Source organism: Semicossyphus pulcher, unplaced genomic scaffold (assembly GCF_022749685.1).
Source record: "Semicossyphus pulcher isolate SPU_LCO1_2020_fin unplaced genomic scaffold, fSemPul1.0.p SCAF_2, whole genome shotgun sequence".
Classification (NCBI taxonomy): Eukaryota; Metazoa; Chordata; class Actinopteri; order Labriformes; family Labridae; genus Semicossyphus; species Semicossyphus pulcher.
Window position 1 is genome coordinate 17,330,137 of NW_027211693.1, and position 26,896 is coordinate 17,357,032.

A 26,896-nucleotide genomic window follows, 5' to 3' on the forward strand; every position below is an offset into this window, starting at 1 on the left:
TGGATGCACCACTGAATACTGGGTCTCTGTGTGTCTATTTAAACTATTTGGTTTACTTTTACTATTTGCTTAATAGCGATTTGGAGATGACAGTATATACAGGTAAATCCACGTTTCAGGAAGCTTATTAGCAACAACTGCTGTTTCTTGGGTCTTGGGATTGCAAATAAAATATAAATTAGGGAAATTATTAATATTTCTCAAATTGCAGACAAATAAAAAAACAATGTGTTGTTTTGTAGTTTCAGTTGTAGTCTATTATTATCCGTGTTCTAATTATCGGTAATAGGCCACCTTAAATGCACTTAGTGTGACGGGGACTTAACACACTTTTCAAACTGTTACATAATGACCCATTACAGGTACATGTTGCTCCTACAAATACTGTTTACGCCTGTACTATCACATGAATGACTCCGTTTCCCAGAAATCCTCTTCGCGCAGGCGCAGAACGCGTTGCCTGACAGTGGTAAACAGACGTCAGAAGGGAGTCTTCGCCTCGAGTCAAAACAAAACAAAACAAAACAAGTCAAAAAGATACACAAGGAGTGGATATTTGAACAGCCACAACGACAGGAAATTTTACAAAAGCCGTCGCTGAATTAAAACGAATACTTGGAGGAAGTTATCGGATACATTTCACGGACTTTTTCACGGATTGTAAACTCTGGAGTAGCAGGAGCTTAACCAGCTAACGTTACGGTGGCTATCGTGCTGTTTTCAAAGTGTGGCGAGTGGGAGCCGACAGACTTCCGAGGCGACCCAACTTCTCCCAACAGCCGGGAATTCGCCATCTAGTTCGTTTGCAGGGACTGCGGGCAGAAGATCGGCTGGGCTCCGGGCCTCGGTCGAAACGGTTTTATAAGCGCTTCTTCGAGCATCGTGTGCCGCGGCAGGAGTGTGGAGAAACATGGCAGATGGTGACATGCGCCTGGCCGCAATGTGGCGGATCGTGCAGACCTGAAGCACGGACTTTTCTTGAGCACATTTCTTACTTATCTCCCTGCTTGTATTAACGTAAACAACAATTAACCCTTAGCTGAATCTGCTCTCCCTTTCTTTTTTCATCGCTAGAGATTTATTTGGTTGTGAATTCACAGCTGCGTTCACGTACAGGCCAAAAAGACGGCGGCGGCCAACGTCTCAGTGCTGTTTTTTAAAAATATTTTTCAAGCGATCAAACACGTTGCTGGTGTAATTACCGGTTGTACGTTTTTACACTAGACTGTGATTTAATCGGACTTGTTTGCGACTGTTTTGGGTTTTTAGAAAAAGTTTTGGTCGGGGTTTTGTGGCTCGTGGAGAGCTTTGACATCACGTTGTTTACAAGTGGAGACGGACAGAGGCTGTCCTCAGAAGCTCTTTGTAACTATAGCCAGCTAATCCCTCCTGGTAGCTTCATATTTTTATTTTTGAATGACAAAATGTATGTATGAATTGACAAATTTGGTACGAAATTGAATTTGATCTATTCTTAAAACATTAAGTTACATTTACAAAACAATTTCAAGAATACTGTTTACAACATTAGCCCTTCAAACAACATTTTAATAGTGTTTTAATTAACAGGAATGGCATTTTTTTGTATCCATATACCTGTAAGACTTTGTCATTGATTTTCAGGGGAGCAAAAACCTCTGTAGACCCAGATGTTTTGTTGCTCATTGCAGCTCTGCCACTTTTGTTTTTATTTCATTCAAACAAAGGGACACTCATCCCAGCCCTCCTTCATTCTATATAAATCGCAAGGTTTATGATAGTTACTATTAAGGAGATTATTTGGGTTCCCTAATCTCCAATCTGAGGATTAACCGAGGCTATTGGTGTGTCCAGATTATTACGTCTCTTTTCTAGGCCCCTCTGTTTACACCCCCTCTGAGGCTGAAGCATATTGTTTTTGTCCAGGAAGTGTTCTTAACGCATCATCTGCTCAAAGTAAACTCTACATTTTAAAGGTAGATGCTTTAAGTGGTTCATCTCTTGAATTGAGTGGAAGTTAAGAGGACCGCCATGGAGGAGTCGTCGGTGCCCCCGATTGACCCAGATTTCGAGCCGCAGAGCAGACCCCGCTCCTGCACGTGGCCCCTGCCGAGACCGGACATCTCGGCTGTCAAACCGGAGGGGGCGGATGGCTCCGAGTCCGCCGCCGGGACCCCGCCCGCGGACGAGGACAAGCCCGAGCCACAGCAAATCACCTCCGAGCCCGAGAAGGCTGCAGCAGCGGCAGAGGGTGGGGTCGCGGCCGGCGTGGGCGGAGCCGGAGCGACGCCCCGCAAAGGATCATCCCGGCGCAACGCGTGGGGGAATCAGAGCTACGCAGATCTGATTAGTCAGGCCATCGAAAACTCACCTGAGAAGAGGCTGACCCTGGCGCAGATCTATGAGTGGATGGTGAAAACAGTGCCTTACTTCAGAGACAAAGGAGACAGCAACAGCTCAGCTGGCTGGAAGGTGAGTCAGTGGGTGGGGCTCATCTTTACTGCACCTTTTTACAATGTGGACTCTAATTAAGTCACAGGTGTACAGATTTATAGCTTTACTATTCCTGTTACATCATAGAGGCAAGATTGTGCAGATGAGCATCCAAATATTATGAACTGGGCAAAATTTTAAAAGAAATTTCCAGGAAACCACAGGAATCTTTCCCAACATTAAAGTATATCACGTTATATGTTTTGTAGGTAGAAAGAAACAGAAAGAAAGTTCCACCTACTTGGGACCCATGTTTAGAAACATAAAGAAAAATCATGTAAGATAGACTGAATTATCCAATACGTTACAAAAGAAAGTGCAGATTAGAGGAAAGTCTGAAAAAGAATAATGTGTAACAGAACAAGGCTTTAGTGCGAAAGTAAATAATATAAATAAAATATAATAATAATAATAATAATAATAACTTAATTTTATTTATTTTTTATTTTATATAGCACCTTTAAAAAAAATAAAAAAAATAGTACAGTGATGAATGAAATGAAGCCCCCCCCCTCCATCTGCATAACACATTTTTCATCCTTTTCCCTCTTTTTTGCAGAATTCCATTCGCCATAATCTATCACTCCACAACAAGTTCCTGAGGGTCCACAATGAGTCGACAGGAAAGAGCTCCTGGTGGATGCTCAACCCGGAGGGAGGGAAGACCGGGAAAGCTCCTCGCCGTCGCGCTGCCTCCATGGACAACAGCAGCAAACTGCTGAAGAGCCGCATGAGGGCCAAGCAGACCAAGAAGGCGGCGGGAGCTGCCGGTCTCGGGGGTGCTGGAGGGGCTGACGGCAGCACAGGCTCAGGCGGTGCAGACAGTCCTAATTCATCCCAACAGTTTCCCAAATGGGCGGTGAACAGCAGCCCGTCGTCCCGTGGCAGCCTAGACGACACCGACATGTGGACCACCTTCCGCCCGCGCACAAGCTCAAACGCCAGCACGCTGAGCGGGCGTCTGTCCCCCATCGCTCCCGGACAGGAGGACGACGATAACCTGCCTGAGGACTCTCTGCTGGGGAGATATGCAGCCAGCAGTCTGACCCCCACCCTCACCGAGACCCTGATGGAGGAGCTGGATCTGATCGACGGCCTCACCTTGATGACTGGACCGCAGGGAGGAGCCAGTCCCAGTACAGCCCCACCAGCACCTCCAACTCCCCTGCCCTCCGCCTCCACCCTGCTGCCCCGCGGCTCCAGCTTCTCCTCCTTTCATCAGCTGCAACCATCCAGCCTCCCGCAGGCCCCCACCCACACCGGGACCCAGGCCTCCATCTCTCAGTGTGGTCCCGGAAGCAAAGAGCCGTCGACCTTCAGCAACTCCCTCTTCAACCCCATGTCCTCCTCCGCCTCTCGTGGGAGTGGCCATTACAGCCCCCATGTGCCCTCCAGCCTGGAGGCGCTGCTCACCTCTGATTCCCCTCCACCCAGTGATGTCATGATGACCCAGGTGGACCCCCTTATGCCTAGTCCTGGAGGGGTGGGGCTGATGGGCCTGGGCAGCTCCGTGGTGGGCGTCAGGTCCAAACCCAACCAGCTGCTGATGGGTAAAGGCCTAGAGCCGAACACAGTGGCCCCCATGGCGCTGCAGGCTCAGATGCAGCCGCAGCAGCATCACCTCCACCACCAGCAGCAGCACCAGCAGCAGCACCAGCACCAGCAACAACCACAGCCACAGCAGCACCAGCATCACTCTCAGATGGGGTTGGGGATGATCCTCTCAGGTATGTCTCAGGACGGTATGTCGCAGCTCTCTGCCCTAAAAGCCCAGCATGGCGCGGGGCCGGCCGTGGGCTCACATCACGGAGCGCCGGTCGCCTCAGCCAATCCTAGCGTGAGTCTGCAGGGGATGAATCCGTTCGGAGTTCCGCCCTGCTTCCAGACCGGTCAGGACCGCCTGCCCACAGACCTGGACATAGACATGTTCACGGAGAACCTGGATTGTGACGTGGACTACATCATCAACAGTGACCTCATGGACGGAGACGGCATCGACTTCAACTTTGACCCCATCCTGCCCGGTGCCCAAGGCTACCCAGGCCCGGCCACCACGCAGGGCTCCGCCCACAGCTGGGTGCCCAGCTAATCCCTCAGCCAGGTATGATAAAGATTGTTCCAGAATTAATTGATCTATGAGCTATGTGTGGATTTTTTAGGCTATAAAATGTCCAAAAATGATGATAGAAGTTTCCTAGAGCCCAAAGTGACCACTTTAGATGTTTGTTTCAGTTTACGGTGAAACGTTACATTTTGGCACAATAACTTAAACTGATTGGTTGATTGCAAAAAACTAAACCTGCAACTGTTTTGATCATTTATTATTAGATATTTAGGAAGGAAGACGCTCAAAACGTGCAATTTTCAGCTTCTTAAACGTGACAATCTGCTTCATTTCATCTGATTAAAGTCCTTGTAAATGAAATATATTTGGTTTTGGTCGCCTATTTTAGACCAAACCATGATTATTCAAACGATTGATACTGAAATGTAAACGTTAGTTGCAGTCGCTAATCTACAGGTGCAAATAAATGACCTCATTTCACTGAGGTGGTTAAGTTTTTGATGGTTTGAAGCACAGTAATCTGTATGAGCTAACATCACAAGTGACCTTTTTATCATCCTGTCCTGTAGGAACTAATCTCCAATCAAGATAACCTCACAGAACGACAGATGCATTCCTCCTCCCTGCTGGCTGAAGATATCTATTTTCGAATACGATGCTTCTATCGGACTGTAAAGACAAAACCAGACCTCACCCATGTCATGTGCCAAGACATGCAGGGACAGGGAGGAGATTCAGGCTACTATGCACATTTTTATCTCCCTTTTCATTTTTGTAAAAAAAAAAAAATAACACTCGAAACAGTTTGGCTGCTAGCATTTTTTTCTTTTTAATCCAAACTGATGACTTTTAATGATGTGTGACGTTTTCAGAGTGAAAAGACAAATCATTAACTCCACGCTGCCAGGAGTTTTTATTTAGTAATGTTACACCTGAATAGCTTTAGGGTGGATATACGGTACTGGATGGCTTTGGTATTGAAGACTCAAAGGACTGTGTGTGTTTGGAGAAGTGGCCAGTTTTCCATCAACACCTGCAGAGCACGAACTGCCCAACCAAACCCTGCGTGATCGTCTGAGCGAGCCGCACAGAGAAACACGATTCATCTGAGGAGTCGGTGAAGACTTTGATGACTGTTTTTCGTGCTGCGAGCAGGAGGAAGATGGAGACAGGATGACTGGAGGTATTAAATGTTTGATTCACCGTCGGCTACACATCTTGCCCAATCGGACGATTATACGTACGATTTTTCGGTTTCTCACTTTAGACAAAGTGATGCTTTTCTCCCTATGAAATCTGGTGATCCAACAGTTAAAGAGGGGATGTTTTTGCAGTTTGGCATTTTTGGTGTTTAAGGTAGATGTCAGTTAGAGGGTGTGTTGTTTTTTTAATCCCTGATGTGCAGTTAAACTAACAAGTGAAGAAATGTGATTTGTGAATTTATACACAGGGCATTCAAGGGTTAATGTATTTGCCAACAGGTGATTGGTTGGCCAAGTATTATCACGTCTCAGACGGCAGTATGCCTCCACTGTCAAATGTTTTCTTCAAGCCTGTGCGTTTTTTAAAGCACTTAGGTTTCCTGCGACACAGGAAGCCCGAACTAGCGCGGAGAATAATCCACATTAGGTTAAACCATTTCATTACAAGAGTTTGAATCCTGTAAAACATGTAAAGCACATGTTGCACATGTACATGATGACACGCTATGCAGACCTTTCAGGACAACTAAATGAAATCTTGAAGGAATTTATTAAAAAAAATCACTTCTTGAAGGGTTTTGATATTTAACATTTTCCTGATATTTTGTTTAGTGGGGGGATTCGGGTGCTTCACATCAGAATATCCTCTCACACTTTAAATATTCAGTACTAAAATTATTCAGTTCAAGAACTTAATTCACTGTGTGACAAGTACAAAAAAGAATATATTTGATTATAGTTTTAATATACAATTTAGATGGAGGTAATAAATTAGATATTAATACATATGAATATATTACTAATGACAAGTGATGTTTTTTTACATTGGAAGAAGAATTTTCAGATAATTTCTAACGGTAATTTTCTATACTTTTATTTTTGTAAAGGATGAGATGCATGTAGATTTTTTTACATAACCAAAGGAACACTAATATTTGCATTTGCATGGCATTTAGGGAGCGCTTGGGCCTGACACAGAATCTCCGTGTACATACGCTTTGCAAAAGACGCCTGTAACGCAAAACTTTTGTAAGACGAGCAAGGCAAAGAGCATCTATACTTGACCATTTTATTGAAATTCCCAAATGATCTGCCTCGTCGTTCCTGCATTGATCGTGCATCCAAGTAAAAAAAACCTGCACTGAAATGTGGCACGACTAAAGGAAATCTCTTTTATCATCCCGCTTCTCAACACGCCTCTGAATTCTCATCTCAAAACGAGACTCGTACAACCGTTACCTCTCAGGGTCGCTCAGAAAGAAACAAGAGGAGACTAATTCTGCTCGGACGTAATCAGATCTCAAGACGAATAAGTTTGTATTTATTTCACACATTTTCTCTGTTACTGCAGACTGGAAACAAAAAAACTCCAATTCTTCTATTTTGTTTTCCTGGAGACGTTTCTGTCGAGTTGATCTCAGATTTGACTTCCCTTTTTAGAGACCTGTTTTCTACTCTACTCTCCAGCAGCCATGCATCAGTCCTAGCCTTTCCCTTCTTTGACTGCCAATATTTAAAACACTATAGCATGACGTTTCTCCGTACAAGATGGACTTTATTTTGTCATCTTACCCCCTTTACAATATTGTGTTACCTGTTTGTATTTAATGACTTTTTATGGTCAGGAATAACATCCCTGCAGTTTAAACTCTTAATATTCATCATTTCACTGTAGCTTTGTGAATATGTTAGCCGCTGATTTGTATAAAGCACTCTCTTTTTTTCCACAAATGTGTTTTTATTTTCTCGTTTGGAATGGTGCTAGATGTCATTTGTGACGTTCCCTGGTGTACACCATCATGCAAAATGGGTGCATATCAGGCCTTTTGAGTTTTCTGTATACAGCACAATGATCTGGATTTGGTGTTGACTGTTACCACACAATCAACAGTCCTTCCCCCTCTTTGTTTTTATGTTTTTATATATATGATCCCCCGCCCCCAACTGGTCACTTGAGAAGATCTGGAAACAGATGACCAGCGTGTTGAATCTGCATGATTTTTTTCTTATTACTCTAAATCATTACTTGTAACTATTTTAGAACGTTGTTTATACAACAACCCCCGCTGTTATAACTTCCTTTGTATTTCCCCCCCTATGTAATTACAGCTATCTACATATGTTCTCCTCACTTTTCTTGGACTAGCAGTTAGCCCCTGTATGTTTGTATTGACATTTAAAATTGCCCCATTTGATACAGCATTTTAGTATTTGGCAAAGGGTGGGTTTTTTTTATACTTTAATGATCCCATTGGGGAGGGTGGACAGGGAATGATGAGTTGTGCATAAGCCAATTATGTTTAAGGTTTTTTGATTAATGTTGATAGTTTTTCTTTATTTCTTTCCCCCCCTTCAGTCTTTTTTTCTTTCTGTACTCATTGTAAAGTCAGCCACAGATGACAAACAGTTCAGCAGAAATAAACTCAATAAACTGTTTAACCCACTTTGTCTGATTTAATAGTGAGAACATTTGTGAGCTGATTTTTTCAGAGGCAGTGGTGGAAGAGGTAATCAAGTCATTTACACAAGCAGAAATACTACTGACTGTGTTCTTTTGATTGATGATTTGACTGTAAAGCCTTTAATTGTGATTGTTTGAACTACTAAAAAACAACCTAAAGTAAATCTTAGGTACATTCATGTAAATGTAATTGGTTGCTTACTGTCTCTGACGTCAGACTGTGTTTAGGTGAGCAGTCTTGCCACTAGGGGCCACTGTTGTTCAGTTGTACTGCCACTCACTACCACTAATCCTGGAGCTACAAGTACAAGCAGACACCGTTCAATGTACTGTAATACAAGATTAAACAAATTAAATCATATAAATTTGAACTATATCTATGAAATCATTCATGTTTGTCTTCCAAACATGTGCTCTCAGTTTTGGGTTCATTGTTTCTTGAAATAATACTTGCATAACTGCAGCGAGTCGTCTTTTCACTGAAATCGTTCCTCCTCAGACTGTAAAGAAATCTGTGCCTAAAGTGCTCTAACTGTAAATAATGAGGCACAAAATCTACTTAAAACTTGATGGTATAATTACAATAACAATCACAATATGAATAAAGTCATACTACCAATAATTTGACAAATATGGTTGAGTAGAGACGCACTGTGAAGGATTCTGTCATACAGAAAATGGCTGCCCGAAAGGTACAAAGTAAAAATATTTTGTCATAATTAAGGTTTATATGGCTCAATAAAAAGAAAAAACACATGTATAAACAGGTTTGTTTATCTACAGACAATAGTAAAAAAGAAAACAGCAGACAATCATTATTTTCATAGAGTATCTTTATAGAAAACATTTCTTCACATTTTCAAAAAAACATTTTTTGTCTTTTTCTTGTTCTCTTTTTTTAAGGTTTTTCTTTTAAATTATTGTCCATTTTTTAATCTGCTCAAGTTGAACATTTTCACATCCATCTGTGTCAAAGGCTCTGGCTGAGTTGCTGGGGCTCATAGAAAGTGTCTGATAGAAAACACAGACTTCATGATGCTTATCAGAAACAGTGCTGACCAACAACAAGAAAAAAACAGTTTCCCATTCATGGGGGAGAAACCACGGGTCTCATACTCGTCAGCTGAGAGTATTTTCCATCTGCACAGCCCACACTCAGCCTCCAGTAGTCACACCCCTCCTCTTCAGCAGCACTCCAGTCAAAGCCTGAAGGCACCTGTGTTTACAGCGCTTTGCTTTTGTCGATATGCACTTCAGTTTCTTTTCTACATCCCAAAGTTACTAAAGCCTAACTCTAAACAGTCGGTCACACCTCTACATCTAGCCGGGCTGCAGCACGGCAAGCAGGTCCTACATCACACCCAGAAACTAAACAAAAGGACTCTAGAGTTTACAAAACTGTAAATATAAAAAGACAGAAATAAGGAGTTTTGACAAACGGTTTGCACATGGTTCTGCTCTGCAAATTGTACCATTGATTTTGACTTGATAGTCAGCTTTGATACAACTCCCCAAAAAAGCTTTAACACAAAGCTTCTTGGAAAAATCTGTACTTGACCTCAATTCATGACCAGTGCAGATCTGCAGACCTGCAGACCTGCCGCTCAGCACTTAGAATATATCCAATTCATCCTTTGATAGTTGAGTTTTTAAACGACCTTTGGTCTGAAATTCAGTCTCTCTTTTGATCATTTCTGATCTTTCTTTGATCATTGTACTAACAAGAAAACAATCAATTTGCGAATGGCTCAGCTTTAGAAAACAGCTCACTGACCTCTTTAGTTTAGTTAAAGGTTGTATTCTGCTTTGCAAACATCATTACCTTCAAAATCCTTTGAATAATTCTCTGAAATATCTTGGATCAGTCAGAAATCTGGGGCTGATAACAAAGTCCGAAAAGTTTGAAGACAAACTAAACATCTTCGTACAGTGGAGAAGAAAGGCGCCAGACCCAAACACTATGCACCGTCTTAATGTCTACTAACGAGCTACCTTGTATTATAAATATATAAAGTTTAAAAAAGTGCTTATTAAAAGAAACTATAGTGATGTGATAACTTCCAGCAGTGTCACTTTTTTTTGTTCTTGAACAGCATTAATACGAAATGTTAGGGAGAGCAAAACTGTCGTCCTTCGCTGTTGACCTAACACTGACAAGGATTGTCCAAAAAGAAACAGGCCCTTAAACTCTCCCAACAACATTCATTCAACTTGTACAATTTTTGGGGGTGAAAGCATAGTTAATACAAAAAGATCAAACTACAAAAGAGAGTATTGGCCACTGTAACACGCTGACTGAGCTGGAACACAAAACAGGTAAAAATTAAAACAACGCTACTTAATAATTGCACATAACTTTTGAGAGCCGAGATGTTTGATAAGAGGACTTCACAACAATCTGCAGAAGGGTCAGGGAGGAGGATGTGGCACACTATGGTATAAATACATTGAATCTGAATAAAGAAAAGCACATTCATGAGGCACAGCTTCAAAAGGAGGGAGCTCTGTGTCCATAAAAGTGCTGCTCTCGTCCCGCTTCTGCTTTTTAGATTTCTTCATCCTCGTGTCTCGGGGTTCTCTGTACCGGCGGAAAGTTTTAGCTTCGTGACTCTCCGAGTGTTTAGGCGATCATGTACTGAGTGATGGCTCTCAGAGCGTACAGCAGCTCAGCCTGAAGCCGGGCCTCCATGATTAGTAAATTCACGTGTATCTAAGGAAGACAAAATTAAAGATGATTGAAACGGTCCCAAAAGAGGGCTGAGGTTTAACGAATGAGAAAAGTTAAAAGTTAAGGACTTCTTACCCGTTCTGAACTCTTTAGTGGAGCCCAGCTCAGCGGACACACTGGAGTTTTGGTGGCATCTGGAAAACAGGCCACAGCCTTGATGTACAGCTTTAAATCCCGCTCCAGCAGCTGGTTCACTTCTCCGTAATCATAATCATCGTACCTGTAAACACAAACAAACATATAATTCTCTACTTCACAAAAAAGTAGGGTTTCTGTGTGCGTAAAAAAAAAGGGAACAGTCGCTCACCGTATTCCTAACACACAGTGGATGTAGTTCCAGATTGCCCTCTTCAGGTCGGGGCTGTGCAATGAGGGCAGGGTGGTCACGCTCCTGAACCGGTCGTCCAGGAGGTGCCCGATGTCCGAATACAACCGGTTGACTAAAGAGAAGCCGTGGTCCTCCCATGAATAGTCCTGCAGAGCAAACACGACCAGGTTGTCCATTAAAGAGCAGTACAGTAACCGGCCACCAGAGAGAGCATCACGTGTTTCCCCCCTGTTGTTAACATAATGTAGAAGCAATTCTAGCTCTGAATTCTCTATGCTCCAAGCATAAGGGGTTGTAACATGACAGACATGTGAAATGGGTTATTAAAAAACACCCCACCTGAGATGTGTTTATCTAAAGAAGTGTCAGACCTGTGATATAAAGTTAAATCATACATGCCACTTTATTGCTGATTAGATAAACTTCTATTAAGAGCACTGTTCTAGCCTACAGTATTGTAAAGCTTAGGAAGCAGTCAAATAAAGAGATCAAAGCATTGATTTAAACAACTGTTATACTGGATGTGTGAGGTTTCCTGTTACACAGCTTTACATGCTGCCAGCCAATCAGAAACAAGTATTTCCTCTTGCCCTCACCACCTGCGCCCTGATACATTAACACCTTTAGTGTCCTCACCTGAACTCTAAACACTTGAAAGTGGTCCTCCTCCCTGCGAGCGAACTCGTGATAGCAGAAGTCGGGGTCTGTGATAAAACGTGTCGGTTCTGCAAAGCAAATCATCTCCTCCTCTTCCTCCATATCTAAAAAAAGATGTGGTGAAAGCGAAGCAGACGGGGGTGGGGGGTGGGGGGCAGAAAGAGTGAGTCAAGAAGTGTGGCTAACGAGTGGTAATCAAGTTTCCCACCACATGACCTAAATGTAACGCTGGAGATAACCATCAGAAGGACGGGAGCAGTGCTTGTGGGTTTGTAGGTTACCTGTTTGCTGGAGTGTGTGGGTCTGCAGCAGACGCTCTTCTCTCTTCTCACGCTCCTCCTGGGACTTCTGGATCCTCTCCTTTAGACACACCATCTCACAGCTGGAGTCCAGAGACTGTCGACGCAAACACCAGAAAAGTACAGATAAAGAATCTGACAGACACAACCTACAGCTCCTGTGAAGGAGCCTAAATGCTAATCTATTATATTGCTTTATAAGTCATTTCTCAAACAAAAAACCCCAATCATGCTCTTTTTCTGGCTTCTCAAATGTGATTATTTGCATCTTTTGTGTTTTACATCAGTGCAATGCAAGTATCTTTGACTTTAGGACTGTAGTTTGAAGACTTTACCTCTAAATATGTTTCCTACAGTTTGTAGATTTGATTATTTGTCAAAATATTTCTACAAATAACCAAAAACACAATAATGCATGCAAGTTGAAGCCCAAGAGCAAAATATGTATAATTATAAAGTCTGCAATATTTATGTTTGTCTTGCCAGATTATCTTTAATAAAACTAACTGTCATATCCATTTTCACAGCATATCTAAAAAGACACCATTTTAAATTAAGCAAATACCCTTTGAAAGCATTACAAATGTAAAGGAACATATTTTCAAAGCAGACTGAATTTTTGTAAACAAAAGGAGTTTGATTTGTTACCCGTCGCCTAGTGATGTATTCAGAGGGAGGGAGAAGTGACTGAGGCACGTTGGTGTTGCCGTTGGCAGCATCAAAGGGGCAGAAGGTCGGCGGGGTACCGTTGGGAGATTTGGAGAGAGGGACAAAGTCTGAGTCTGTATCACATCCAACCACAAAGCTGCAGAGGGAGTGGCAGTGAGCCAGGATCACCACAGCCTGCACCAGCTCAGCCAGCGACCAGCACTGCTCGCCGGACTTCAGCAGCTTCTGGAGGGACAGGAGACAGCTCAGGATCAGACGGGTCAAATGAACAGTGTACAATGAAGTCTGAATCCTGAGTTCTCTAAAATATAAATGATCCTATGTTCTGTATGTTATAAAGGGTTGATAAAAGGTGAACATTCTGGTTTGTGTGTGTTGTGCGTTACTGTACCTGGATGTCTGAGCAGGCAGTGAGCCAGGGTTGGTGGGCCAGCACCTTATTGATGTGGTCAAGGAGACGAAGGCGAGGGGGCGCTGCCTCCAAACCCTCCAGCCACATGGGGTCCCCGCCCATCCTCACAAACTGAGCAGAGTGCAGGTACACCAGGTAGTTGCAGTGATGGCGTGCAGCAGCCTGGAAGTCAGGAGAAGAGGAAGGTAAGATGACAGATGTGGGGAATTGACCAACTTGAGCATTAGAGCTTGTTTTTCTCTTATGTAGGAAAATATGAGTATGATTCCTGATAAATGAAGAACTTTCTACACCACTCTGTGTTTGTTAAGCTGCATGTGCAGTAAGGTGACTACTGGTGAGACGCATAAACAAGAACAGCTCGGCGACTGACCATGATGGCGATGTAATGGCGGTATGGCAGGGGCAGGGGGCCGTCCATGTGCAGGATGTAGTGCTGCGTGCGCAGGAAGCTCTCTAAGTACTGAGGGTGAGAGGCCATCTGCTGGGACACAGCGTCGACACTCCCCCTGCTGACCAGAGCCTTCATGAACAGCAGCGACACTCGCTCCTTCTCAGCGTTCACCATCACCTACAAAAACCAGGACAAAGAGGAAAATGGTGTTGGTTTGAAGCTGAGGAAAAAGCCACTGTAGCGGAAACAATGAGCTGAAAAGTCAATGAAGCAACTAATGTGAAAAATAACTAGTGCGGATAATCTACTAGTAGTTTCAGTATATTTCCAAGCAAAATAATCCCCAAATCAGCTGGAATATGATGAATTGAAAATAGGAAATAAAAATTATTTGGACCCATAGTGACAGCGATTAACTGTCCTTTGGTGGAAAAATTAGAGCTCATTTTGTAGCCAAAGCAGGTTGGCTGTGGATAAGGGCGTACTTGTCCACACCATGGGATGGCTCAGACTGTGCTTTGGACTGGAGTCATGTTCACCTCCTTAAATCAGCTGAAGACAGGCGGTCGTGGAAGACCGCCTGGCAGCCGCAATGCTGAGATACCGGCGCCACTGGCAAGTGAGTGCATTCCTTACATTATTCTTTCTCCAAATAAAACAAGCAAACAACGGTGCTCAGCTGGGAGCTCGACAGGCACACGGGTCTGATGCTTCTTCAGAGTCCACTACAGTATTATTAAAAGTACATGAACCGTGGATTTACAGGTGGCCACTTCTGTGAATTCAAAGTGGATGCAGTGAGTAAAAAACAAGAAAGAGCTCAATAACTTTACGCTGAAACAAGAAAAAAAACACCTAAAGTATCATTTCAAAAGGGGAATTTCATGCAGGGAGGAACCACAGATGAAGGAACTGAATTGAGAGTTGGGTTTTGGAGGCCTTGGAGAGGGAGCTGCAGCAGCAGAGCAGTGGATTAGACCAGACTCACAAACATGGGAGCGACAGGCTGAGGAGTCTGAAGCCAAGTGAAACAGACCCATGTGGAGAGGGAAGCTGGCAGACCCTAAGCCATTTATTACCTCTCTTGCCATCACACAATGGCCTCTAGGAAAAAGGTGTTTGGGAGTTTGGCATCAGACAAGATCAGTTCCCCTATATGTGAAACCCGAGTGCACAACGCTGATCAAAGCCAAATGCTTCACCGCAGTTTGAGCTGTGTGAATGCTGCCAGAGACTTCTGCTCTTAACGGGACAAACTGCCGTCTAGGATTATTACTGTCCTATCAAATTACAGGCACCTCCACTTGTGTCTCAGATAGTGGAAGTGAATGGAGAGACTAGCGGGCCTTCTTACTTAATTTTAGCCCCATAATGCTATTTGTAATTCTGCCGCATGTTTATGTGGCTGGTAGCTCCGTGTGGTATTTCGCTTCTCCCTGCAGCGGATGAGGGTTTTCTCCTGACCCTGCAAGAGGCTCCACCTCTTGACCTATATAGAGTCAGATATCCACAGACATGTTAACATACTACACATGAAACCAATCAATCTCAGCCTGATGTTTATATCGCACAAATACTATTGCTTATATTATGAGAGGGACAAAAGAGCTCAATAAAATAGGACTAAAAAAGCAGCGAGTGAAAAGGAGAACATGCTCGGACACAGACCCATTCTCGTCAGCCAACGTACACGGGGAAATGCAGAGTACTTAGAGCATACAGGTGCCAATCATAGACACACCGACAAGAGCACATTCACACAAGTATCTCTCTGCAAACACAAGAGCAATTGATTAGTATGCTGAGTTGCAGAATCTAGGTTACTGCTCCAACGAGCACTGGCTGGCTTGGTCAATGAAAGGAATGGGTATTTATTTCAGAGGCCTACATCATACAGAAAACATGCTTTCAGTACAACTTGTCAAGGACTTAACATGAAGGTAGAACACACAGTGAAGTTATTTCCAGCTAGGATTGCAACATCTAGTAATGAATGAGCCAACTGTTCAAAACCTGCTCTCTGATCAGTTCCGAATACAAACAACACAACATCCGAAACCCCCTGAATCAGAAGTGTAAGAAATAAAGGTTAGGGTTAACCTAACCCTAACCCTTAGCCTTTACCAGACCTTTACAAAACCTTATCTAAGTGCGACATCATGAGCAGCAACACAGGTGTTCACCCTGCTGTAATGCTCCTCAGCAAGGCACAGACAGCTCCAGGAGGGCTGTCCTGCTGTAGTTGCTTTTGCACAGAGTAAGGACAATTAAAATGTCTGTATAAGGATTAATTTAGCAAAAGGTTAGTTGGCCAGTTAAAGCTGAATTTACAGGAGTATCAAAGAGATCGGCTGGTTACTCCACTGCCCAAACTGGGCTTTACTTGACAGCACAGCCAGGTGATAAACCCACTGATTCTCACCTAAGTGTACAACGAGTAGAATTTAAAAAAGGACACACACATCAAATATTCAACAAACAAATGCCCTTTAACTGACTGGTTCTGCCAGGTTTTTTTTTTGTCAAGTCCATGGCTGCGTCAAAAACAGTAAAAAAAGATGACAACAATTACTCTTGTGTAAAGTGGGGAGACAGGATTTGACATTTCTGGCATCAACCGATAAAAAAAAAGGAAAGTGGCGCTTTGTGCAACCTCATGAACATGTCTGGACAAATATGACAAAGACAAAGTCAGATTGAAACAGGAACTACAGCTGTTGTGTGTGTGTTGCACAGCAGGAAATGACACATCCTATAGCCTTAGCCAAGTCTGCTGACTCTTTAACATGAAAGCAAAATTAAAACTCAGCTTATTCTACAGTTTGAGACAATATTCAAGTACTTAATGTTTAATGACATTTTTGGATTTTAATTCCCAGATTTTTAACTACTATAACAAATGGCCAGGTCCACATCAAGGGACATACGTATATACCAAGCAGGTAAAGCAATCTCTATTACAGTATTTTCCCACGCTAGTGATCCATCACACATTATGCTAACATTTCCATCAGAACTTATTAATAACTATCAAACACTAGGGGGAAAGGGTTTAGGTAATCGTTTTTTTTTTTTAGCTGTGTTCAGAAAAACATCCACACAGCCTCGTCTTAACTGCCTGAAAAAAGAGCCACAAAAGCAGCTCACAGCAGTACTTCTATTACGGCGATACACTCCTTATTGTCCACCCACATGAAAAAAAAGGCTTGAAAATAAAAGAAATCTGGTAACAAGCGTGTGGGTGGACTTTATAAAACAAAATGGAACAAATCATCATTAAGGCAACTGTGTGTGGTATTACAAAGCATATTTTGATCCAAACAGTCTGATCGAGCACATGCATAGTGAGGCTTTGTGCACACAAACCTATTGATTCTGCTACAGTACGCCCAGCAGCAACTGATTTGGAAACAAAGCCATTTCTTCCTAGTCAACAACAAGCTTCAGGGTGACAAAACAAGATGGCAATGTTGGTATTAGAGTATTCAAATCACAAGACCAATTCAAACTTGTGGCTCGGCTGAAAAAGATACGGCAAATAAACAACGAACACCGGGCTAGTTGTTGGAACAAATTCACAGGTGCAGATCATTTGGCATTCAAAAAAAGAAGAAAAAAATGCCTTCCTGACACAGGAGAGGTCATTTGTTTATTGATCAGAGAGGAGCAAGAGGCATGGGTGAAATGAAAAACAGGGGTGACGTCACTGAGAGGAGGAAAGGTAAAGGGAGACAAAGACAGGCTTTGATAACAGGCTGACAAACAAAACAGCAGCACTGTACAGGCAGGAGAAAGAAGGAGATGAGACAAAGAAGTGAGAAAATAATGCTAGCAGTCTTCCAAGGGTAAATATGTCAGCCTGAGATGAGACGTGCATGTGCGCATGTAGTGTCTGCATGTGTGCATGGTGTTAGTGGGCTGCAGGAGGGGGGCTGCAGCAGATACAGGAGGAGGACATTCAATCTGCATTCCGATTCAGCCTGGAGGGGGGTCCGTCCTTATGCACCGGCGTCCTGGCCGGAAACACAAGCAGCCGGGGGACGATTTTGTCTTTGCAACCTGAACTCAGGGAGTAGCGCAAAAACAAACCAGCTGCAGCCCAAAGATGTTTGGAGAGGGGAGGAGAGGAGAGGGGAGGGTAAGGAGCTGCTGGGCAGGACAGCACATACAACACAAGACAAACAAAACACTGTGCTGCAGGATGGAAAAAAAAGACAGACAGAGAGCCGAGCCCACATACAGCCAATGAGTGACTGAACCTGACAGAAAACATGGCAGGCAGGTAAAGCAAGGAGGAGACGCAGTTACAAAAGACTTCCAATGATAACACAGAAATTCACAAACAAGCCAGGGGCGTGTGGATTACCATATCAAAGTTAGGTGCTCAAATTTGCTGGAGCTGAAATGCCTGCAAAATATTTGTTACTGTTACTGTAACAGGCAGCTTTGAGATGCAATCACTTTAATTAGCTGTAAACTTGTGGGGTTATTTATTGCAACAGCATTGGTCTCAAAACAAACACTGATAGTTTGTATTTACTTATACACAATTAAGAGGCCAAAAACATGTACAGAAGACAATGCCAGATGAATTACAATGTAGATAACCATCAAACATGGAGAGGGTGGTGAAACGTTACACAAATTGGACTTGAAACCAGAGTGAAGGGGTTTGAATCCCTTGCTGCTCACATTCCTGCCTGTTTTGCTCCTTTCTGGACTCTAATCTGCAGCAAACATGTCTTTTTGGACTGCACTACTTGAGACAGCGCCCCCCTTCTGTTGCAAAGTGAAAAAGCAGCGACACAGGAGAAAAACAACTTTGATTGGCAGTCCTGTTCAGCCAGCAAGAAAACAGCACAATAAAAAAGTCGGCTTACAGTTACAGGCACCACAAGCAACTAAACCTCAACAATCCCCGCAGATTGAAAAGTATTTATATAGCTGTGTCCTTTCAAAGCCGTCCTCATATCTTATTTATGTTGAATAAATGGCACTGCATTACTTCACAGCCACCTAGCTAATTGACTGACACTTTCTTCAAATCCTCAGATGATGTCATCGTCAGGTTTCTCCTCGTACTGCATCACTCAACCGTTACTGCATCTAAACGTTTGTATTTCACTAAATCCACATTAAAGTTAAATATAACCACATAACCACATGCATAGGTACTTAAACAACCCTATTGAACCAACAAAGGTAGAGCCATCGTTACATTGAGGTAAAAACACATAATGAACGGCTAAAGGCTTATTTTAAGTTCATAATTAACGGTAGCTAACGTAAATTTACTAACGGTCGCTTAAGGTTTAAAACAAGGACGAATGTAACTAGCTTTAACGTTAACGCTACGTGACATTACGTCAACGGCTGGCGATGAAAATGTTTCTAAATATTGTGAGTAAATATACAAGCTCTTAACCCCGAATTCAACCTTCTGCCCCGTTCAGTTGTAATATCTCTCTATGATCATAAAGCGGAGTCAGCTAGCTAACGAGAAGTTTGGCACGGCTATTTTTGTTCACTAGCTAACTACAGCCGTTGGTTGAAACTGTAAAAAAAAGTTTAGATTGAAAGAGCTGTTAACGGTCACCTTTATCTTACACGACTGCTTTCAGCTGCACAAACAAGTCATTTAAAGCTAACACAGTCAGTAACGATAAGAGTTGAATGTAAGAGCCGGTTAAGAGAGGAGCTATTTAAAAAAATATGAAATAGTCCTTTCGGCAAATGAATGAACGTTACTCGGGCTATCCAGTTAGCCACTAGCTTACTTATTTTAAAACTAACTATTTTCTTCTATTGTCAGCTTAACATACCTGTTTCTGAACTCGCTGGCACTGGGTTCTTAGTGGGCACTCCATTTTATTCGTACAGATGATCATTTTCCAAAAAAAGTGTGCAACTGCATGGATGCGGCTCTTGTCTCTTTTCCTTGGTGCTTTCCAAGCTAGCGAACAAAAGGCAGCAGAAAGCCTGCGCTGCCTGCGAGTCAGTCGGTGTAGTTAGCTGAAGAGTGGGCTGACTGAGAGAGAGAGAGAGAGAGAGAGAGGAGAAAACCTTCCCGGAGCCGAGCTGACAGCTCCAGTAACAGTGTGCCCAATCACAGCTCAGGAGGCGGAGCTGGCTCACAGAGGCTCACATCCAAATGCTAATGAACATCTGCAAACAACAGCGCAGAGGGCAAGAAGAACAGGCAGCAGCAGAGACACAGGGTCAGACTAACTTCTTATTACTGACTACTCGGAGGAAAGATTTGTTAGGAAGCAGCATTTTATTATTTTGTTCACGCCCTTGTTTTGTGTTAGCTATTTTATCAACAATACACCAACTCTTTAAAGCTCCTGTGAGGAGTTTTTCGCTGGTTATGAAACACACTGAAATTAATTCTGATTACTCTATATGACTTACAAAAGCAAACAAGATCATCAGCGACAAGACTGATTATTTCTATTTCGTTATTTTTGATGCCTGAAACTGCTGCCGGGGGAGGGGTAGGTGTCAGACGAAGCAATTAACTGCACACTGCTTTTGTTGACATTTTCCAGGGCAAATATTTAAAGTGAGTGATACATATGACTGTTAAAGAAAGCGAGTGAGATTTAAAAAATAATAATAAAACCATCACTGAAGTGTGTACAGGACAAAATCAGCAAAGAGATAAGAGGTACGGCTTTGTCCACAGGGGGCGCCAAATTCAACACAAACCGAAAGTTCCTAACAGGAGCTTTAATAAGAAAAAGTTAACATCAGGTCTCACAAAGAAGAATTAGCTTACTGAGTTACCTACATATATTGAGTCCTGAAATCTACAGCCTGTACCAAATGTCTCGTGTCTTGCAAAGCAAATATATGAGCTGCTTGGTGGGACAGAGGATAGACACTTACACTACATGATCAAATGTAGGCTTTATGGGCACTCTTGTCCACTTACTTCTGTGTATTTTTTGTCTGGGATTGTTTTAAGGGTGTGGATAAAGAAAATCTTTAAGGGGCTCTTAATAAATTGGATGCAGCAGAGAATGAAGATAAACACATTTTTATTTAATGCCACATCATACCATGATATCTTGAAATAAGATGTCCAACAATGACAGGGGGGTATAAAGTTCAGGTGTCCACATGCCTCTGTTCATATAGAGTACGATTAAACACCTAGACAGGAAATGCAAATTGCAATCAAACCTTAGATATATCTCATAGATAAGTTGCGCAAGACATAAAAGGTCAGACAGTAAATCATCTCACTACCATACGTCCAGTCATGTCAACATCCCAAAGTCAAAAACAATATGTCTCTTTCATGGTATCTAAACACACAAAAAGCATTGATTACAGCTGACCACTGCATTCATGCTGATTTGATTGACCCTCTGCTTTGACCCAGTTGCTTCTTTTTTAAATAGACCTATTCAGTGCTCTCTTGTCTGAATGATGAATGGGAAGTTTGTTCTTTCTCACGTATCGTGGAATTGAATTGGTTCAAATTAAGATGTTTTTCTGTGTGAGTGCAGGAATCACGACTTTCATATCAATTAGTTTCACTCAGAGTTGTCTCTGTGTGATTTTGTACTTGTTATTCTGCGCTTAGATAATCTAATGAGTGAAGCGTCACATGCTTTATATATACTTCTTCCTTTTTGCAAATGTTTGATTGAAAAAAGGTTTCACTTTACCAGTTTTACACCGATTAATCTATTTGTAAATGTATATCCTGATTTAGGGTTTGATTTACACCCACAAAGGAGCCACATTCACTCTAAAACCAGATCTAATGTGTGCATGAAATGATGCACGTGTGCTGAGGCCTTGTGCAGAGAGGACTGATGTACAAGACCACATGAAGACATATTTTAAACTACACTAAATAAGAGCTCTGATGCTTCTCTTACATACTGATGTACAAGTTTGAGTAAAACCAAAGCTGACAGAAATGCCCTCGTGGGACAACAAGTGACAGTGGACTTGAGTGTCCGTCTCTATTAGATAAACATGAAGTTTCCACAAACATCATGTGAATCACATTAGAGTGGCAGGCAGAACCGGTCTCAACCAGATGTCTAAACAACATGTTAAATTGATTTAGAGGAAACTTAAAGGTTGTGACTTTACCCAGAAAATCTGCAATAAGGAGGTTTCACATTCTGGGATTAATCTTAGTCCTGGATTTAAAACAATATTGAACTGTTTTCATAATTGATGACAGCATCTCAGTAAGGTGATTTTGAGCGTCTTTACTGCTAAAATTCACCGTGGGCTTTATTTTTTTTTTCACTGTTTGTCAAAATTTACCACTTCCTCTATTCAGCTGATGCGGTCAAACAGCTGTTTGGTTTAACCATATTCAGACACTAAACATATTGAGCCTCATTTGATGCACTTTACAGAAGGAGATATTTTAAAATGTCAGCTGTGACACCTTGCACTGAAGAGAAGAACTGAAAGAAGTGCCACTGAAAGTTCCCCTTTTTCCTCAGAAATTGTTGTAGAAACAAAGATGAGGGACTTTCCTAATAAGAAACCGGCTTTCTGTTTAATTTTACTTATAACACTGATATAAACTTTGACACCTAAACTATTTTGTGTCAAGCTGCCTGAAAAAAGAACTATACCTCAGGGAAAATTGGATTGAACACCTGTAGTATTATGACAGAATACTGGTGGAATTAACCAGTTACAAGTCATAATTAAAATGTTTGTATCAGGTTAACACGTATGGGTCTTTTAACTTATGTTGCTGCAAAAACGTTCTGCGTCTGCAGCCTCTGTGGCAGAAAGTGGACAACATGCTCAGAGGTTAAATAGCTGTATGAGACTACGTGATACTGTTCACCCATCACTTCCTGTCTAGCAAAACCTCTCCGATTAAGAAATGATGAATCAGCACTGTTACACCAACAACAAGATTCCCTTAAATGTTCTGTATGTCTTTTATTTGCAGTTGCAAAATAACCTCGAGCGGAGTTCCCTTTTCGATTTCAGTTCCCATCAAACTCTGTATATGTCTCCACACGACACACACTCAAGCAAACAGATCTTGTTCCTGTAGTAGATGCAGGGACAGGTTGAGGTAAGAAAAGCTTGTCACATCATATTAAAATATTAACAACAGGACTGAATATCTCATCAAAAACCCTTTGTTAAAATGTCTTCAGATTTAAAAAGTCATCAAACTGTTCCTGCCAGTTTGCAAAGAGGTGAAGAGTTTAGTCCACAATGTGCTGCTGGGAGGACAAACTATGCCCTTCCTGCAAGATCACGATGATTTTAAACATCATCTCACCCTTGTGGCAAGAATTAGTACAAATTGCCCTCTGTGATACAACATTTGGTGTAAACTGACAGCACACAGGGTTTTTGTCTACCCTTAAGATAAGTGGAAATTAATATGAATGAATACTAAAAGAAAGAAAAAAAGAAGTATAATCTAAAGCACAGTCGCTCTGATAATGATGAGCTTGGCTCTCAGGCTGTAGATCATTTTGGTCAATAGTTGAAAGGGATCCTGATATCTTTTAGGAGGTTTGAAGATGACTCATTTTTCTATCTGTGCTGCTGTGAACCAACGCAGCCTTTGTTCCTCAAAGTGCAGCTATGCCCAGAGCTTTCTAAAAAACAAAATCTGTAAAACATAAAGAAATAGCTCAGCACACATGAAGATTTGAATTTAGAGATATATTATTATGGCATACAAAAATATAAAACACTCAAATGTCCAAACTGTATAATTACAATGTAGGAACCAAGTATCATAATCTACAACATGAATAACTCCAGAGTAACAGATAATGAGCAGTCCCGTTTAAAATCAAAGCTTCACTGAAGTCCCAGGGCTTTGTCCAGGAAGTTTGCAAAATGCTTCGGCTCTCCGCGCAGGTAGGGCTGCAGAACAGAGAGATCCATGGTCCTCAGTGTTTCTGTCAGGGTGCTGAAAGGTTTAAAAAGCTGGTTACTTTTTTTGTGCTCAATAACCTCACATGTATTACTGTCCATGTGAGAGAGACACATACCTGCATGTGCAGTACAACAAGTGGGAGTCCATGTGGAGCTGACGGGCCAGCTCCAGCTGGTGGTTGTCCATCAGCTTGTCATTTACTACGACCAGCAGAGGCTTGCCTGCTCCCAGCGTCTCCAAACAACTTCCTGCCCCTGAGGAGAAAAACAAGATCCTTATTCATGACTGGAACTTAAGTCTGTCTGTGTGTGTGAAACTGCTGCGTTCTTATCACAGAGTAAACAACAACATGACATGGATATGACTGAAAAACATGTTACATCATCGTTTTTTTGTTTGTACGTAGTTTAGCTCATATAAAGGTTCATTTTGATGTTTGGTGTAGCAAAATGCTAAAATGTTTTTGCAAAATGTTGACTCACTAAAGCAAGCTTTTAAAATTAGTCAGTAATGGCGTGAGGGTTATAAATATTTGTAGAGCAAAGGTCTGCACGACGATGAATATGTGGTTATTAGTGCAGACCCTGTAGACTGGGTCAAACAGCAAAAACACTTAATAATCCTCCGGTACATATGAGTCACCTCTTCAGGTAAGAGGAGACGACTAATACTCCATTAAACAAACAGACAGTCCTCAGTCACTTTACTGCTTCAGTCTGTAATTGTAAATATTGGCCTTTGGCCATCTAACCACCTGATCCTCTGTTCTCGTACAGCAATCCAACTAACTGTCCTTCCCTATTAATAACGGGAGCTTTTGTAGTTCAGCTTTTAAAGTGACATGGCATTATTGTCTTAGTGTATGACAGCATGAAAACAAAGTTGTTCTACGAAGCAAGTTCAGCATAGCCCGACTCTCTTCCTGTTATCTGGCTTTACCGACCATAACAACCAAAATCAGAGATAATTGATAGAGTGGTTGTCCACTTTTTGTGTTACCCCCGGGGTAATAAAAGGCAGTTTACATAAAAGTGGGCATTCATGCATCATTTGACTTCTTCACGCACATTAACGTGTCACCGACTTCAGGCAAGAGAAATCATTTGGTGTAATAGAAGTGATAAAGAATAAACACAGTGTTTCAGCAAAAAGCAACACTGCTTCAGATGAGGAAGGAGAGGATGCTAACAGAGAATTACTACTCATATTTATGAGTAAATGATTGCCACTTAATGCCCTCTCAATGCTTTTATTTATTTTTAAAGTAATCCCTGCACGTTTAATCGTGGTGCATATTATTTAAACAAGAGTTACATGTAGGTCTTAAACTTTCCCATAATTAAGGCTACTAGGAAAAACTAAAGTTTTGGGCAAATCAAACGCAGAATTTATTAATTGGACTCAGACTTGAAGCTGGGTTTTTTTTAACTGTCAGATGTACATCACTTTGGAGAAAATAATTTACTAAATAAAATTGTAATACTGTAACATTGTAATTAAATTGGTTTTGTGATACTAACAAGTACCAATAGTCCAACCAATTTTCTAATCTTAACAAAACCTTCTCCAGATCAGGTAAGGTATGCAGCATGGCCATCTAGCTACGCTGAAAGTCACATTCAGGCTTTAGGCTCAACAGACCTTGCTAACCCATTACTTTTGCTTTGTCTCAGCTCAGACAAAAACACAATAAAGCAAACTTCTGGTTGAAGGTCCTCTGGAATTATCCTCTTTATCTCTACAACCCCGACATGTTCTCAACAAAGCTCTCAGTGACACCTGAACATGTAAACATTCACAAGATTTCATCAGACAGACAACATGGGCCAGCTAGATTTTTGTCTGCATGTCATCCTGTGTTTAATAGTTTGCTCTCTGACCTCCGATGCCCTCATGTCAGAAGTATGTGTTGTTGGTGCTCTGCTGTATTAATCATCACTTTTCTGTTTGCACACTGCTCACATACATGTATTTGCTTTGGCTTGGAATTCTACTGAGTCACTAATGTTGTCTGGGCGGGCAATGAACACGGAGACTTCCTGTTTTGGCAAACTCCTATAAACATTTCTTGATGCGCATTATGATTTAAACAAAACACTAGTATAACAGTCGGTGTGCAGGAGCTGAGTGTGATGAAACACAAACAATGTTGAACATGTAGCTACTATTTACTGATGTAGGAGATAACACTGAGCGGAGTGTGCTGAGAGTAGGAGGTGAACTTGAGGTGTTTGATATCTTACTCACCTGCATGGCTTACTACAAGGTCCGCCTGTTTTATATCTTCTGCTATCGAGTTTTTGAATCGAAAAGCCTGGAGACTGATGTGTGGACAGCTGTCAGCCTCTGGAAGAAGAGATCCTCTTCCAACCTGAAGAACCAGACGCTCATATCCCCGAGCCTTTAGAGCCTGCAGGGAGAAAAAACGTAAAAAGAAAGAAAAACGGGAATATTTTCTATTGTCTTCCGTTTGTATGTTCAAAACTCTGATGCTATCTTGGACCTTCACCTAAACAGGAGAGGAAACCACAATTCTGGTCTTAAACTGTATACGTGTCTGCGTTTACATTTAAACTCTAGTCTGTAAAGTTCCTCGTGCTTTTGCCCCATTTTATGAAATGTGATCATTAGATAACTTAGATCTTAGCTTGGTAATATCTGTGTTTTTGCTTTTAGCTTCAAAAAAAACAACTTCACCCACCTGCACGGACTCTGGGCACGTGATGGTTTCGATGAGCTCATCAAAGCTCGTGGTGCCAACTGTTACAAACACCGTCTTCATGACGGCTCCACTAAACCTGTCAGTTTTAAGGTCAGTAAATGTTTTTAAATACTTTGCACCCTCCTCTTACGGTTCATCTTCAGCCGACAACCGCAGAACATGACACTTCCGCTTCAGCTTAGTGACGTCAGCGTCCAGACCGTGACACACGTCATGCTGCCACCTAGAGGTCTGGAGCTGTAACTGCTTTACACACACAGTGGAAAAATACCAGTTTAATAGTCATTTTTGTTGTCCTTGAGCTTAGTTTCTTCACGCATTAAATATGAGGGTAAAATAATATAATCGCTTTCTTAAAATAAAAATATATATATACAATATTATAATATAATATCATAGAATAGAAAATTCAAATGTCTGTTCTCAGCTTCCGTACATACCTGCACCAGTTTACATGGTCTCTACATTACAAAGGAACCCAATATGATGAAACAATAAACGATAAAAATCAAAATATCATAAAATATAGGAGCACTATTTTCTACTTATAAGATAGATAATCTGCCAATAATCGATGATAATAATCTGC

The 26,896-nt window shown here is 41.8% G+C and overlaps 3 protein-coding genes across 3 annotated transcripts; 1 reads left to right on the forward strand and 2 right to left on the reverse strand.

The window, feature by feature from the left end:
* Positions 1 to 467: 467 nt before the first annotated feature.
* foxo4 (forkhead box O4) lies at positions 468 to 8,178 on the forward strand. Its single transcript, XM_069670328.1, has 3 exons — positions 468 to 2,451; positions 3,032 to 4,573; positions 5,107 to 8,178. The coding sequence occupies exons 1-2, from the start codon at positions 2,011 to 2,013 to the stop codon at positions 4,559 to 4,561; spliced, it is 1,971 nt and encodes a 656-aa protein (XP_069526429.1). The 5' UTR covers positions 468 to 2,010; the 3' UTR covers positions 4,562 to 4,573; positions 5,107 to 8,178.
* A 926-nt stretch (positions 8,179 to 9,104) lies between these two features.
* On the reverse strand, positions 9,105 to 19,704 carry sesn4 (sestrin 4). The gene is made up of 9 exons (XM_069670543.1): positions 19,510 to 19,704; positions 13,667 to 13,864; positions 13,273 to 13,455; positions 12,861 to 13,106; positions 12,195 to 12,309; positions 11,893 to 12,017; positions 11,236 to 11,402; positions 11,004 to 11,148; positions 9,105 to 10,910 (listed from the first exon to the last, which is right to left on the reverse strand). Exons 1-9 carry the CDS (start codon positions 19,573 to 19,575, stop codon positions 10,821 to 10,823), a joined length of 1,335 nt encoding a protein of 444 aa, XP_069526644.1. The 5' UTR covers positions 19,576 to 19,704; the 3' UTR covers positions 9,105 to 10,820.
* A 1,041-nt stretch (positions 19,705 to 20,745) lies between these two features.
* LOC138598168 (UDP-N-acetylglucosamine transferase subunit ALG13) lies at positions 20,746 to 26,449 on the reverse strand. The gene is made up of 4 exons (XM_069669881.1): positions 26,287 to 26,449; positions 25,833 to 25,995; positions 23,701 to 23,839; positions 20,746 to 23,618 (listed from the first exon to the last, which is right to left on the reverse strand). Exons 1-4 carry the CDS (start codon positions 26,365 to 26,367, stop codon positions 23,507 to 23,509), a joined length of 495 nt encoding a protein of 164 aa, XP_069525982.1. The 5' UTR covers positions 26,368 to 26,449; the 3' UTR covers positions 20,746 to 23,506.
* Between the last annotated feature and the right edge of the window lie 447 nt (positions 26,450 to 26,896).

Coding starts and splice junctions, on each gene's coding strand:
- foxo4 (XM_069670328.1), top strand. CDS start 2,011: ATGGAGGAGTCGTCGGTGCCCCCGATTGACCCAGATTTCGAGCCGCAG. Junction 2,452..3,031: donor ACAGCTCAGCTGGCTGGAAG/GTGAGTCAGTGG, acceptor TCTTTTTTGCAG/AATTCCATTCGCCATAATCT.
- LOC138598168 (XM_069669881.1), bottom strand. CDS start 26,367: ATGAAGACGGTGTTTGTAACAGTTGGCACCACGAGCTTTGATGAGCTC. Junction 23,840..25,832: donor CCTTGTAGTAAGCCATGCAG/GTGAGTAAGATA, acceptor TTTTCTCCTCAG/GGGCAGGAAGTTGTTTGGAG. Junction 23,619..23,700: donor TTGTTGTACTGCACATGCAG/GTATGTGTCTCT, acceptor TAAACCTTTCAG/CACCCTGACAGAAACACTGA.
- sesn4 (XM_069670543.1), bottom strand. CDS start 19,575: ATGATCATCTGTACGAATAAAATGGAGTGCCCACTAAGAACCCAGTGC. Junction 13,456..13,666: donor GCCATTACATCGCCATCATG/GTCAGTCGCCGA, acceptor CCTGACTTCCAG/GCTGCTGCACGCCATCACTG. Junction 12,310..12,860: donor AATACATCACTAGGCGACGG/GTAACAAATCAA, acceptor TTGCGTCGACAG/TCTCTGGACTCCAGCTGTGA.